This window comes from Apium graveolens, chromosome 7, assembly GCF_009905375.1.
Source record: "Apium graveolens cultivar Ventura chromosome 7, ASM990537v1, whole genome shotgun sequence".
In the NCBI taxonomy this organism is placed as follows: Eukaryota; Viridiplantae; Streptophyta; class Magnoliopsida; order Apiales; family Apiaceae; genus Apium; species Apium graveolens.
The window spans coordinates 121,268,674-121,282,888 of record NC_133653.1 but is presented as its reverse complement, the minus strand read 5'-3'; the positions used below and the strand labels follow the sequence as shown (position 1 = coordinate 121,282,888).

Sequence of the window (14,215 nt, the reverse complement as noted above, 5' to 3'; positions counted from 1 at the left end):
GACTGGGATAAAAGTTGATATTAGAGATCCATTCACATTGACTGACAAGCCATATGAAGAGATCACACAGAAGCACCTTGACAAAGTGCTTTCTGCTCAAGTAGTGAGGGATACTCATGATGGTTATGAAGAAAAAGAGAAATTGATCTTATTTCTGATTGATAGCAGAACTTCTAGATTATCTTATTCTGATGTACTGAAGAAATATGTCAAAGAGATCCAATATATTCATTATCTACTGGAGGTAAATTATGATACCAGGAAATGGTCAGAAAATAGTCTGAAGATAATAAGAGATTTACTCAAAATTTCTGGTGCAAGAATGACAGAGTATACTCCAATGATGACTGAGGATGATGGAAGAGAAATTCCTGTGAGGAAGAATTCTGCTAAGGTAGAAGTAATTCTGAAAGGAAGATGCTTATGTTATAATGAAGATTCTACACATCCAAGGGTAATCAGACTGGGAGATGGACTTGAAAGAAATCCAATTTCTGCACTCAGAGCTGCCATATATCAGATTGGTGATACTGAAGATAAAGAACTGCAGCAAGTCAAAGCTCAGTTACTTGAAGTTAAAAGAAATGCAGAGACCAAGCTGGTATCAGACTTTGTAAGGAATCATTATGGATTCAGGCTGATTCAGTGAATTTGGTAAAAGCTGCATGTACTGTAAGTTGTATTTAGTTGTACATATAAACTCTCATTGCATTTGTACTTAAATGTTTTTGACATCATCAAATCTATAAACTTGTATATTTTTATAATTTACAAGTTGGGGGAGATTGTAGATATATTTGTGATGTCATGTCTAATCTGATTTGTTTAGTTTCAGAACTTACTATCAGAACTTAACTGGAAATCAGAACTTACTGAAAACAGGAAGTTATCAGAAATTAAACCATCAGGACTTACATCAGAACTTAAGTACGGATACACTTCAGGGATGAAAAGTGGCTGATTTACAGGAGAGGATCTGGATTAAACAAAAGAAAATATGCTTGAAGAGTTGTATAGCTAAAGGACTACAGTAGATAATCTCTGATTGATATATTTTAGGAAACATAACATATCATATCAATTAGGAGATATCTTATAATTGTGTAGTATATAAACACATATTAGGGTTTACACTATATGTGTTATCATTCACGAGAATATTATTCATTGTAACCCTAACAGCTCTTAGTGAAAAATGTTCTAACTCGAATATATTGTAACTAAATGGACCGGTGACGAATATTCGAGCATTGGGGGATGACATGGCAGGGTCTTATATTGTGAAGAAATTCTTACGGGATATACCCACGACATTATTAGAAATTACCTCGGTCCTGGAATAATTTGGAAATCTTGAATCCATATGTCTATAGAAGAAGCTGTAGGTTCTCTAAAGGCTCATGAGGAGCGTATAAAGGGAAAAATAGAGACAATTGAGGGTCAATTGATGCTCACCAGTGAAGAATGGGCCAAGTGTGAAAATGAAGAAGGAAAATTGTTGTTGACCCATGAAGAGTGGCCCAACGCTCTAGCAAGGAAGGTTCATGATCGTCTAATTTCAGATATCGTGGACCGCGTGACACAAGCACGTTGAAGTGCTAAAATTGTGGAGGATACATGCACTTTATAGCCAAATGCAGACGGCCAAAAAAATTCAGGGAACGACGACAAGAAGCAAATATGACGGTAATTGAAGATAATGTGCCTGCTTTGTTAATGATGAAATGCAATGACAAAAATCAGAGTCTCATGATGCTTGGTGAAAGAGGAGTGTTACTTTCACTGGTAATAACAAGGGAAGCTAAAACAAATGACTCAAACTTGTGGTATCTTGACAACGACGCTAGCAACTATATGACTAGTTTCAAAGATAAATTTGTTGAGTTGGATGAGGCTGTGACAAGCCAAGTTCACTTTGGAGATGGGTCTACAGTCAAGATAGAAGACAAAAGAACTGTTGTTTTTATGTGCAAAAATGGTGAGGAGCGAGCTCTGCATGAAGTCTACTACATCCCTAGCCTGCGTAACAACATTATCAGTCTAGTACAAATGGCTGAAGATGGGCACAAAATGATCATTAGAGGTGAATTTTTAAAAATCTATGACAAGCAGGGGAAGCTCCTTATGAACGTTCAACATTCAATAAATCGTTTATACAAAATTATCATTGAAACCAGTCACCGTGAATGTATATTGAGCGAAGCAGATGAGACCTCAAAGTTGTGGCATGCCTGACTCGGACATGTGAATTATCATGCCTTAACACTGATGTCGAAGGAGAAGATGGTTAGAGGAATGCCAAGGATAAATCAACCTGGAGTCACTTATGAGGGCTGCTTAATGGCTAAACAAACGAGAAAAAAAATTCCAATGAAAGCAAACTATAGTGCCACCAAGCCTCTTGAGTTGGTTTATGGTGATTTGTGTGGCCCAATCAGTCCTGAAACTGCCTCTGGCAACAAGTATTTCTTTTTATTAGTTAATTATTTCAGCAGATTCATGTGGGTATACCTCATAAAAGGAAAAGACGAAACGTTCACTACCTTTAAAAATTACTGTGGTTAAAAATGAAGCTGAAACAAAGGTCAAGGTGTTTCGGTCGGACAGAGGAGGAGAATTTATGTCAAATGAATTCAAGAATTACTGTGCACAAGCTGGTATAGAAAGACATTACACAACACCTTTCACGTCTCAGCAAAATGGGGTTATAGAACAGCGTAACATGACTGTAACTGAAATGGTAAGAAGTTATTTGAAAGAAATGCACTTGCCTGCAAAACTATGTGGAGAAGCTGCAAGACACACAGTATATATCTTGATAGATTACCTGCCCATTCTTTGTAAAAGCAAACACCACATGAGGCCTGGAAAAGAGGAAATCGAATATAGGTCATATGAGAGTCTTTGGATGTTAGGCACACATGAGAACCTCAGGATAATTTATTTCTTCCTTGTATGTATCATGTTATCTATGAATAAAAGGTCAAGTCGTTTGACATACATATGTGCTTTTCTCTCTATGTCAAATAGGGTTGTCAATGGATCGGAAATCCGATCCGGTCTGATCCGAACGTTAATGGAACGGATATGGATCACTTGAAGAAAAATCTGATCCGGTAACGATCCGATCCGATAAGTACCGGATATGGATTTAGGCCGATCCGATTCGTTAATGATCCGATCCGGATAATTTATTATATACTTGGGTTCTGCTAAATTTGCTATAATTTGATTTATAATGTTATTCTTAGTGTGAGATTTATAACTGTTGTTAAAGCAAAGAAGCTCTCTATGAGCTCTCTCTCATGTCACGTTTTTAATCATAATCCAGCAATTTTTTTTGTTACTCTTGATCATGTGATCTTGGATTTACTTTGCTCGTGAATTTGTCATTGCCTGGGAGCTGTGAAAAGATATTAGTATGGTCTAGTTTTTAGTGAATTCAAGGTTGAAACTCTTGGCTCTACACTAGATATGCATACTTGTGTGTTTAATGCCTCTTCTGTTAGTTAAAATTGGTTTGTTTGTGTGTGTTTTTTAATTCATACGTTTGACCATTACTGACAAACAATGATGAGATCATTTTAAGTACTTCTACTTATTATAAGATCACTTATAAGATCAGGATATGGATCAAGGTTGATCCAAACCAGATCCGATACATTGACAGCCCTAATATCAAACACCTAGTATATATATTAACAACACACACTTTTGGAAAATTTACATGTCTAAAAAATGTTGCAAGTAGTATTTAGAATTAAAAGTGAAGAGCTAAAGCTAATCCCTACCTTGGAGGAAATGAGATCAAACTCGATAAGATAATTATCTAATTGATGCCCTCCAATGACAAATGAAGTTCTTGGAAATTTTCCTCCATCTATAAATGTCAGGCATAATACTTCTTCATTCACTGACATCATTGAGTTGCCACCGTAAAGTCTCCGTTCTTTCTTACCCCCTTGCAAGATCGATATCTATATGGGGCACTGGATGTCCTGTCTTGCTTTTGGGTATGTTTGTGGCATTGAAACACACGTTCAAGGGTCGTCTACTCATTTCGACTCTATTTGAAATTGTTGTTAAAGATAGTTGTGCCCTTAGAAAAAGTGATATTGTAAAAATCAGATGACCGTTTGGTAATTTTTTTGATATGTATATATTTTGATGTAAAAAAATAAAAATAATAATACTTTTTTTGGTAAGGTTTGATAATGAAATCAACATCTGCTTCCCGTAAAAGCTGAAAACAGTTTTTCCTAAAAATATGGGAACTTATTTTGTCTAACTGCACTCTAACGTAACTTTTAAGCCAAAAACATTTTTCTGAATTTTACAATGATTTCTTAATAAGCCTAAAAATGGAAGGAGTAATAACAGACAGGTTATACATGTAAACACCATTCTTCCTGAAGGCCAAATGATATGAAGCATTGAGAAAAACTTAGCAGACAAGTGAACCCTTGGCATGCACTAAGGGTAGTACATTGATTGTTAGAAACTTTGATATACACTAGCACTTAAATATGGCAAAGCCTCCCTCACTTCCCGCCATGCATATGTTCATAATACTAAACTGCTACTAGGTTCTTCAGCCATCAATCTTGACAGAATTGGAGACTAATCTTCTATATTCACAAAATATAGACCGTGTCACCCGGAGTTTGATTTATGGATCCGCCCCGCTAGTAAACCAACTCTATACGAAAATATATTCTTTCATTCATCACACTCTGAAAATATATTCTTTCATTCATCACTATAGCCTAATCATCTTATTCTTGGTTGTTGCGATATTTTCAGTTTCAAGTGCAGCCAAGTCCAAGTCCAAACCTGAAGCCTTTATTTTCCCATAAGGAAAGACATAAAAACACTCCAATACTTTACCTCATTACAAATCTCCAGACGAGAAAACAATGTACCATTAGTGCTGAATATTGCTGGCAAAAACACCTGATTCATATGCGACGCCTACAAATTACCAACCTATAAGCCCATCATGTGTGGCTCTACTAAATGTAAACAGTATAACATCAAGAATGCTGGCTGCATGATCTGCTTTGGTACTGTACCTTGCACGCCAGGCTGCAATATCGGCGCCTGTGCTCTCAGTTCAGTTAATGAATACGCTTCTTTAAGCAGTGGTCAATGTTAAATATATGATCCTATTGGGGTCTTCCTCTAACACCTTAAGGTTTACGAAAGGTGTGGCAGAACTTAATTACGTAAACAGTTGTCATTACGATTTAAGATACCTCACAAATTTGCTGTTTGTTTTCCCTCTACCTCTGAATATGCACCAGGCCACATGTTTATTGGCGGGGGGCCATATTATTTTCCACCATATGGTAAAGACATTACCAAAGAATTAATCACCACACCAATAGTTCAACACCCTCTTAAAGTGAGGGGTTTTGGAATAGCATTTGATCCTGAATTCTTCTATTATGTAAATGTTACATCGATTAGTGTCGATCATAAAGTTGTATCTTTCAACGATTCTTTGTTATCCATCGGGAAAGATGCTTGGGGTGGCACTGCTTTAAGTACTACTACTACTACTACTACTTTCACAATACTAAGAGATTCCATCTATGAGGTTCTAGTTAGTGCTTTTACCAAGGCAGCAGCATTCAGAAAGATGAAAAGAGTAGAATCTGTCGCGCCCTTTGGAGCATGTTATGAGTCTAAATCAGTAGCCAGAAGCCAGACAGGACCTGTAGTTCCTTATATAGATATTGGTCTGGCAGGCAACACACATTGGCGATTTTATGGTGCTAATTCTATGGTCTCGGTGAACAAAGATATCTTATGCTTGGCATTTGTGGGTGCACCAGTTAGAACTAGTTCAATTGTCATAGGAGCATATCAAATGGAGAATTACCTTATCAAGTTCGATCTTGAATCCTCAAAGCTGAGAATTAGCACTTCACTTCTATTTCGAAATACAACCTGCAGCCAGTTTCGGATCTAGACTTCAAGGAAATAGCCCCTAGCATCATAGCTTGTTCGAGTCCAGTGAGGACTTTGGATGAATAAGACTGTTGAGTTTCTTTTCAACTTTGTTTTTCTTCAGAATTAGTCATGTCATTTGTACTTGATTTTGTTGAAGTGCTGATCAGAAGGCATAACTATTTTCAAGAACAATGATAATGTATCTTTGTTTAATGTCACTTAAGGTTCATACTAACTTGAAAAGTTCTAGATATCTACTAAGATGTGTTCTAATATTTTCTTTTACTAGATTGATTTCCAAAATTATGTCCACTAATTATTTTACAAAAACGTTTTAGACCAGTCTTAAACTTTAAACTGCATCAAACTAATATTCATCAACAGGCACTTCAGGAAAGTTACAAACTGAGGAAAACATGTCAAAAGAATTGAACAGTCTTATCCAGTGAACAAACTTCTAGTAAATTTACAGGACTCTAGACTGGCTGCATGTTGTATTTCGAGTTAAAAGTGAAGAGCTAATCCCTACCTTTGAAGAAATGAGATCAAACTCGATAAGATAATTCTCCAGTTGAAGCCCTCCTATGACAACTGAAGTTCTTGGTAATGATCCTCCATCTACAAATGCCAGGCATAATAATTCTTCGTTCACTGACACCATTGAGTTGGCACCGTAAAGTCTCCATTCATTCTTGCCCCCTGCAAGACCAATATCTATATGTGGCACTGCAGGTCCTATCTTTCTTTTCTGTATGTTTGTGGCATTGAAACACACATCGAAGGGTCCGTCTACTCTTTTCATCTTCCTATGAGCTGCAGCCTCAGTAAAAGCGCTAACAAAAACTGTATAGAGGACCTTATTAAACAAAGATAACATTATCATTGTTCTTGAAAATAGTTATGCCTTCTGATCAGCACTTCAACAAAATCAAGTACAAATGACATGACTAATTCTGAAGAAAAACAAAGTTGAAAAGAAACTCAACAGTCTTATTCATCCAAAGTCCTCACTGGACTCGAACAAGCTATATTGCTAGGGGCTATTTCCTTGAAGTCTAGATCCGGGACTGGCTGCAGGTTGTATTTTGAAATGAAAGTGAAGTGCTAATTCTCAGCTTTGAGGATTCAAGATCGAACTCGATAAGGTAATTCTCCATTTGATATGCTCCTATGACAATTGAACTAGTTCTAACTGGTGCACCCACAAATGCCAAGCATAAGATATCTTTGTTCACCGAGACCATTGAATTAGCACCATAAAATCGCCAATGTGTGTTGCCTGCCAGACCAATATCTATATAAGGCACTACAGGTCCTGTCTGGCTTCTGGCTACTGATTTAGACTCATAACATGCTCTAAAGGGCGCGACAGATTCTACTCTTTTCATCTTTCTGAATGCTGCTGCCTTGGTAAAAGCACTAACTAGAGCCTCATAGATGGAATCTCTTAGTATTGTGAAAGTAGTAGTAGTACTTAAAGCAGTGCCACCCCAAGCATCTTTCCCGATGGATAACAAAGAATTGTTGAAAGAGACAAGTCTATGATCGACACTAATCGATGTAACATTTACATAATAGAAGAATTCAGGATCAAATGCTATTCCAAAACCCCTCACTTTAAGGGGGTGTTGAACTAGTGATGTGGTGAGTAATTCTTTGGCAATGTCTTTACCATATGGTGGAAAATAATATGGCCCCCCCGCCAATAAACATGTGGCCTGGTGCATATTCAGAGGTAGAGGGCAAACAAATAGCAAATTTGTGAGGTATCTTAAATTGTAGTGACAACTGTTTGTGTAATGAAGTAATTCCATTTCCAAGGCCTGCCATACCTTTCGTCTCGTTGGATAGACCACTCAACATATCTGCATCTGAACAGGTGAATGGAAATATTGGTTCGGGAGATTTGTAGGTTGATCCGACTGATCTGCCATCAGTTTTGACAACGTATATGAAATCCTCTCCTAGGCTTTGACCACTACTTAAAGAAGTGTAACCATTAACTGAAGAGATAGCACAGGCACCGATAGTGCAGCCTGGTGTGCGAGGTATAGTGCCAAAGCAGATCATGCAGCCAGCATTCTTGATGTTATACTGTTTACACTTAGTAGAGCCACACATGATGGGCTTATAGGTTGCCAATTTATAGGCGTCGCAATTGAACCAGGTGTTTTGGCCTGCAATATCCAGCACTAGTGGTACATTGTTTTCTCGTTTGGAGATTTTGAGTGAGGTGTAGTACTGGAGAGTTCTTATGTCTTTTCTAATGGGAAAAATGAAGGCCCTGGATTTGGACTTGGCTGCACTTGAAACTGAAAATATCGCAACAACCAAGAATAAGATGATTAGGCTATAGTGATGAATGAAAGAAGAAGAAGACATTGTTGTGTAGATGTGGTTTACTAGTGCAAAAACAAATTACAAGAAACACCAACATTTATAGAAGATTAGTCTCCAATTCTGTCAAGATAGATGGCTGCAGAACCTAGTTTCGCCTAGTAGCAGTTTAGTATTATGAACACATGCATGCATGGCGGGAAATGAGGGAGGCTTACCATATTCAAGTGCTAGTGTATATCAGAGTTTCTAACAGTACATAAATACTATGTGCTACTTATAGATGGAAGTCAATGTACTACCCTTAGCCCATGTTTGTTCCATGGGATTATAATCCCGGGATAATAATCAGGAGATAACTAATCGCATCAAAATTAGTCCTATGGATAAAATTATACACAAGGCCTACTAAAACATTTCAAAACTTTGACATTGATTCAGCACCTTCAGACTTCAGCATATGTGGAGAACAGAGTGTCAGCTTGGACTTGCATCGCTACTCGCTAGAATGATCTCATGTCCTTGCTGCAAAAATGGCAGGGCTTGTATTGCATTGCATCTATGGAACTCGCGTCTGATCACATTTAAGGCCTTGCCTCATTGGATTAATACATGTAAAGTTAATTCTCTAAATTTAAAAGAGAAATGTTAGAGTCTCAAAAACGGTTTCCAAAACTGTTCCCGAATGATGAGTTATCAACGTGCTATTGGATGTTCACTCATAAATGAAATAGTTTTCTCGTGTATCCCACGAATTAAAAGATGACACGTGTCATTTTGGAAACGGTTTTGGGAATTTTTTTGGGTATATAACATTGCTCAATTTAAAATTGTTTAAGATAGTTTGAATTCTGGAATCTAGCTCTAAATCTTGTATTTAGCTTGCCTTTCTTCTGGTGCCATTATGTAAAATGGTGATCTTAAACATTAAAATCACTAAAACATTAAATTTTTTATAAAAGAACTAAGACACCCAAAATGCTGGAGACAAGCCCTTTTTTTGATCTGTTACATTCATAAAATATCTACAATGCAGACACTTATAGAAGTACTACATTAGCATCTTTATCTTCAAGATTGATGCCTGGGAAAGCATAATTTAAATTACATAGGTACACACATGGAGAGAAGTGTGAAATCTTTACCATATATAGTTGTCTACTCTGCTAGCTATTTGTTGGTTATTTTATTGGCAAGATAAGATCAGATTTGGTTTTTTGTCGGTCACGTTATCTTGTAAATTTTGGGGCAAACGAATATTAGCAGCATTACGTATAAAGATGGACAGTTGCGATAATTTACCACGACATGGCATGTTGGATAGTTTATCGCTTGTTCCTGACCAGACCCGACCTTATTATCTATAACATGTTATATCAACAGATTCCTTATTAATGTTTATGCTGTAATAATACCAACACATAAAAAATATAAACACAAACAAATCTCAAGTTTATGTACTTTTTTGGACGAAATGCAACATTATTCTTATGATGCTGGGGATTTATAACCAGATATCGTTTCTTGAACTCTACATGAGTCGAGACTGAGAACAAGTTGCATTATAAAACAAAAGTGAAGTACTGATTCCCACTTTCGGGGTAACGAGATCAAACTCAATAAGATAATTCTCCATTTGATGGCCTCCTATGACGATTGAAGACTGAGATGGCCCTCCATCGACAAATGCCAGGCATAAAACGTCCTTCTTGACTGAGACCATCGAATTGGCACCGTAAAATCTCCAATGCTGCTTGCTCCCTCCCAGATTAATATCGATGTATGGCACTACAGGTCCTGACTGGCTTTGGACTATAGATTTAGCTTTGTAACATGCTCCAAAGGGTGCCACTGGTTTTACTTTTTTCATCTTCCTGAACGCTGCAGCCTTAGTAAAAGCGCTAACAAGAGCCTTATAAATCGATGTCTCTAATTGTGTGTAAGGAGTGACAGTACTTAATGTAGTGCCCCCAGTGCCTTCTTTGTCGATGGATAGCAAAGAAGAATTGAAAGAGACAAGTTTATGATCAACGCTGACAGATTTAACATCTATGTAATATTTGTCCAAAGGGTCACCTATTGTATAAAAAACTGCAGTGCTGACAGGGTAACTGACAAGTTTCGCGGTGATCAGTTCTCTGCCAATGTCTTTATGATACGGTAATGTGTAAGGCCTCCCACCAATAAACATGTGACCAAGTTTAGAATCAGATGTTGAAGGCAAACAAAGAGCAAATTTATGAGGTATCTTGAACTGTGTTGACAATTGTGCATGTAATGAAGTTGGTGTATTCATAAGGCCTGTCATACCTTTGGTAACACTGGACAGGCCTTCAAAAAGATATTTTTCTGGTTCTAAACACGAGAATGGGAATGGTTTAGGGAGTTGGTAGCTTAATCCAACTGATAAGCCATTGGTAGACTCAGCAAACATAGCATCTTCTCCGAGGCCTCGGTTAATTTCTCTATTTTCGAATGGATTTCTGTATGAGACACCACAGGCATCGTGTATGCAGCCTACATTTGCAACAGGGTCAGTACCACATCGCATGCATCCGCTGCCCTCATAGTTTTCACATTTTTTGGAGTGGCAATCGACGGCCTTAAAGGTCGATAATAGCTTAGCACCACAATCCAACCAGGTGTGTTGGCCACCAAGATCCAGTACTAGTTGTACATAGTTGTTTTGACTAGAAATCTCTAATGTAGTGTAGTATTGAAGTGTTTTTGTATCTTTTCTTATGGGAAAAAGAAAGGCAGTGGGGTTTGGTTGTTTAAACTTGGCTGCACTACTCGAAACAGAAAATATTGCAGTAGCAAAAAACATGAAGATTAGACCATAGTGGTGAATGGAAGAAGATATTACTGTAAAAAGATGGTTTACTAGTGCAGAATGAGAGTGCAAGAGAGACTAAAATTTATAGAAGAGAAGTCTTTGCAAATCTTGACTCAAGATTGATGGCTGAACAAACCTAGCAACATTTTAATATGGACACACATGGGACTGAGGAAGGCTTTACCATATTCAATTGCAACTTGGATATCTAAAAGTACCGTTGGGAGTAATAGGTTTTGCTGCGGTGTACCCATGGGCACACGATAAGAAGTTATGTGACAAATTTTGATCTTATTCTGTAAGTGGCCTATTATTTTTAACGTTCTCAAAAAACTTCCCAAATGTCGGGTGCCTTGCTATAATTGGTCATAAAAATAATAAATGAGATGGACTTTTAATTTGCAGCAAGTGTATAAATTTAGCAGATCTAAAGTTTAAATTTATCATGAGTAAGGCCGGATTCTAAATCTTGGACCTCCTCGAGCACCAAAAAGACAGGATCAAATGAGAGCGCGGATAGTCTTCTGTTCTGTCAAGATTGATGGCTGTTGGGAGGGCAAGCAGAGTTACCCAGTTGCTCAATGCAAACTTCAGTATCGTTCTGCGTTGAGTCCACACGGATTTGTATTTGGATAACTCCCAAAAGGCCTCGTACTAATAGAGAGTTATCTGGCAGCATATATTTTATCGATCTGCCCCTCCCACAAACGATGTGGGGCAATTCCTAACAGTATATTGTCTACGAAGATGCTGTGCTGTAAGATTACATAGTTTATTAGTACACAGACACATGGCTTAGCTGATAATAATACAGAGTTAATAGTTTAGTACTACCTGATTCTCAGAATATATATAGATATGAAAGAATCTAAATATGTTTGTTTTCTCTCTGTCACTGTCCTAAAATCAGAAGCTTGATTATATCTGACCATGGTTCGGTTTGTTTCGAGTTTAAACATGAGGCTTAACATATTTAACAGTCGAGTTTGAAGACGTTAAAGTCCGAGTTAAAAACCTGGAAACATCGTAAAGAGGATACGTGACAATTATAGAAGTACTACATTAGCATCTTTATCTTCAAGATTCACACATGGGGAGAAGTGTGAGATCCGGACATACGATTATTAGCAACATTACGTATGAAAATGGACACTTGCTGTAATTTACTGCGATATGGCATGTTCCGGGCCATTATCTATGATATGTTCTATTAACAATTTGCATATCAAGTTCAAAATATCAAAACAAAAAAACTCTCAAGTTATGTATCATGGCAAATCTTAATCTCAAAGATATAGCAACATTATTCTTATGATGCCGGGAAATTATTAGAGTTATTTGCAAAATGCATCCCCGTGGTTTAGCCAAAATGTATTTTTTTATCTATACTTTAGATAACTGCACTTTGCATCCCTTTACTATTTCGGCGCGACAAATTGCACATTTTTCGTTAAATTTGTTAAAATTCTCAGGGGCATTTCAGGAAATTAAAATATTTAATTATAATTAGATCATTATTTAAGTTTTTTGACCCTCTAAATGATACTTTTCGAAAAAATTTAAAGAACGAAAATTATAGAGAACGAAAAAATCTTTTCAAAACAATAACATTCAAAATTATCAAAAAATTTACGAAGCCAAAATTAAATAAAATATATACTTATTGAATTTATTAAAATTAATTATAAAATAAATATTTCAATTTTGAACCTTTTTATTTCGAGAAGATCTTTTTATTCTCTACAACTTCCGTTCTTTAAATTTTTTCAGAATTTATCGTTTAGAGGGTTATAAATCTTAAATAAAGATCTGAAAATAATTTAATATTTACATTTTCTAAAATACCCCTGAAAATTTTAACAAAATTAACGAAAAGGGTGCAATTTGTCGCGCCGAAATAGTGTGGGGATGCAAAGTGCAGTTATCTAAAATATAGGTAAAAAAATGCATTTTAGCCAAAACACGGGGTAACGAGATATCGTTTCTTGAACTCTACATGAGTCGAGACTGAGAACAAGTTGTATTATAAAATAAAAGTGAAGTGCTGATCCCTCTTCCGGGGTAACGAGATCGAACTCAACAAGATAATTCTCCATTTGATGCCTCCTGTGATGATTGAGACCCTTCGGGTATCATAGCTCAAGCTAGCAGAGGACTCGGGTTTGAGTTTTTACTCAACGGAATGGTCCTGAGACCTGTCAAGATTGATGGCTGGGGCAAGCAGAGTCTCGCATGGGGGAGTAAGGGAGTCTTTACCGGACTTAATTGTTAGTGTACTAGCTAATTCACTTGATATATGCACCCTCCGTTCCGAGTCTAAATTTCCTGTTTTACATTTTCTGATCAAATTACCTGAAATTTGACTAGTATTGTTGCTCAAGAAATGTTTTGGTAATGAAAAAGAGAGTGCAGAAAGACTACTATTTTTAGCAAATTAGTTTCCACTTTCCGGTCGGTGTTATATAATGTTGCGCCGGTGATTACACACTCCCTCCCTTGATTTCGATGCATTTACTATTTACACGTATTTTGAGACTTCTATAAATATAGTTTCATAATTTTTTTTTGAATAAAAGTTTAAACTTAAAACTTTTATACAGGAAAAAAAAATAAAAAAGTATATAATGGAGCTACTTTAAAGGAGCATTGAAAAGCGTGTCAAAAAGTGATGTAGAGAATTTAGTCCCCGTTTGAGAAATTTTAAAATAAGTAACTTATTATTTAAAATGAATAAGTGTTTATAAGTGATAAGTAGATAAAAACTTATAAGTTGTATGAGTGTTTGGATAAAAATCAGATTTTTTTTTACTTTATTGAACAAAAATAAATAAATTATAAATAAAGTTATCTCAATTCATGATTATTATATTAGAAAAATAGTTTAGAACACATTTTGTAAAACTAAAGTTAATAAAAAAATAAAAATTCAAAATAAGTTGAGAAAAAGTACGTTGTTACTAACATTCAACTTATCAGCTAAATCCAACTTATAAATTGGGTTGACAAACACTTCGAGATAAGTCGTTACGGGCTTATAAGCTACAAGTAATTTATAAGTTGGCGGACAAACGGAGCCTTAATGGGACA

General features: G+C 36.4%; 2 protein-coding genes across 2 annotated transcripts; both read right to left on the bottom strand.

Annotated features, from left to right (window-relative positions):
* Positions 1-6,421: 6,421 nt before the first annotated feature.
* Positions 6,422-8,337, bottom strand: LOC141674021 (putative aspartic proteinase GIP2). The gene is made up of 3 exons (XM_074480748.1): positions 7,628-8,337; positions 7,149-7,506; positions 6,422-6,811 (listed from the first exon to the last, which is right to left on the bottom strand). Exons 1-3 carry the CDS (start codon positions 8,335-8,337, stop codon positions 6,422-6,424), a joined length of 1,458 nt encoding a protein of 485 aa, XP_074336849.1.
* A 1,486-nt stretch (positions 8,338-9,823) lies between these two features.
* LOC141674020 (putative aspartic proteinase GIP2) lies at positions 9,824-11,119 on the bottom strand. Its single transcript, XM_074480746.1, has one exon. It carries the CDS (start codon positions 11,117-11,119, stop codon positions 9,824-9,826), a length of 1,296 nt encoding a protein of 431 aa, XP_074336847.1.
* Positions 11,120-14,215: the final 3,096 nt, after the last annotated feature.

What these genes read in the sequence shown, in the direction of transcription:
- LOC141674021 (XM_074480748.1), bottom strand. Translation starts at nt 8,337, where the DNA reads ATGTCTTCTTCTTCTTTCATTCATCACTATAGCCTAATCATCTTATTC. An exon ending in ATATTATTTTCCACCATATG is followed by an intron (nt 7,507 to 7,627) that starts GTAAAGACATTG and finishes TACATCGATTAG; the next exon opens with TGTCGATCATAGACTTGTCT. An exon ending in TGGCATTTGTGGGTGCACCA is followed by an intron (nt 6,812 to 7,148) that starts GTTAGAACTAGT and finishes TTGTTTAATAAG; the next exon opens with GTCCTCTATACAGTTTTTGT.
- LOC141674020 (XM_074480746.1), bottom strand. Translation starts at nt 11,119, where the DNA reads ATGTTTTTTGCTACTGCAATATTTTCTGTTTCGAGTAGTGCAGCCAAG.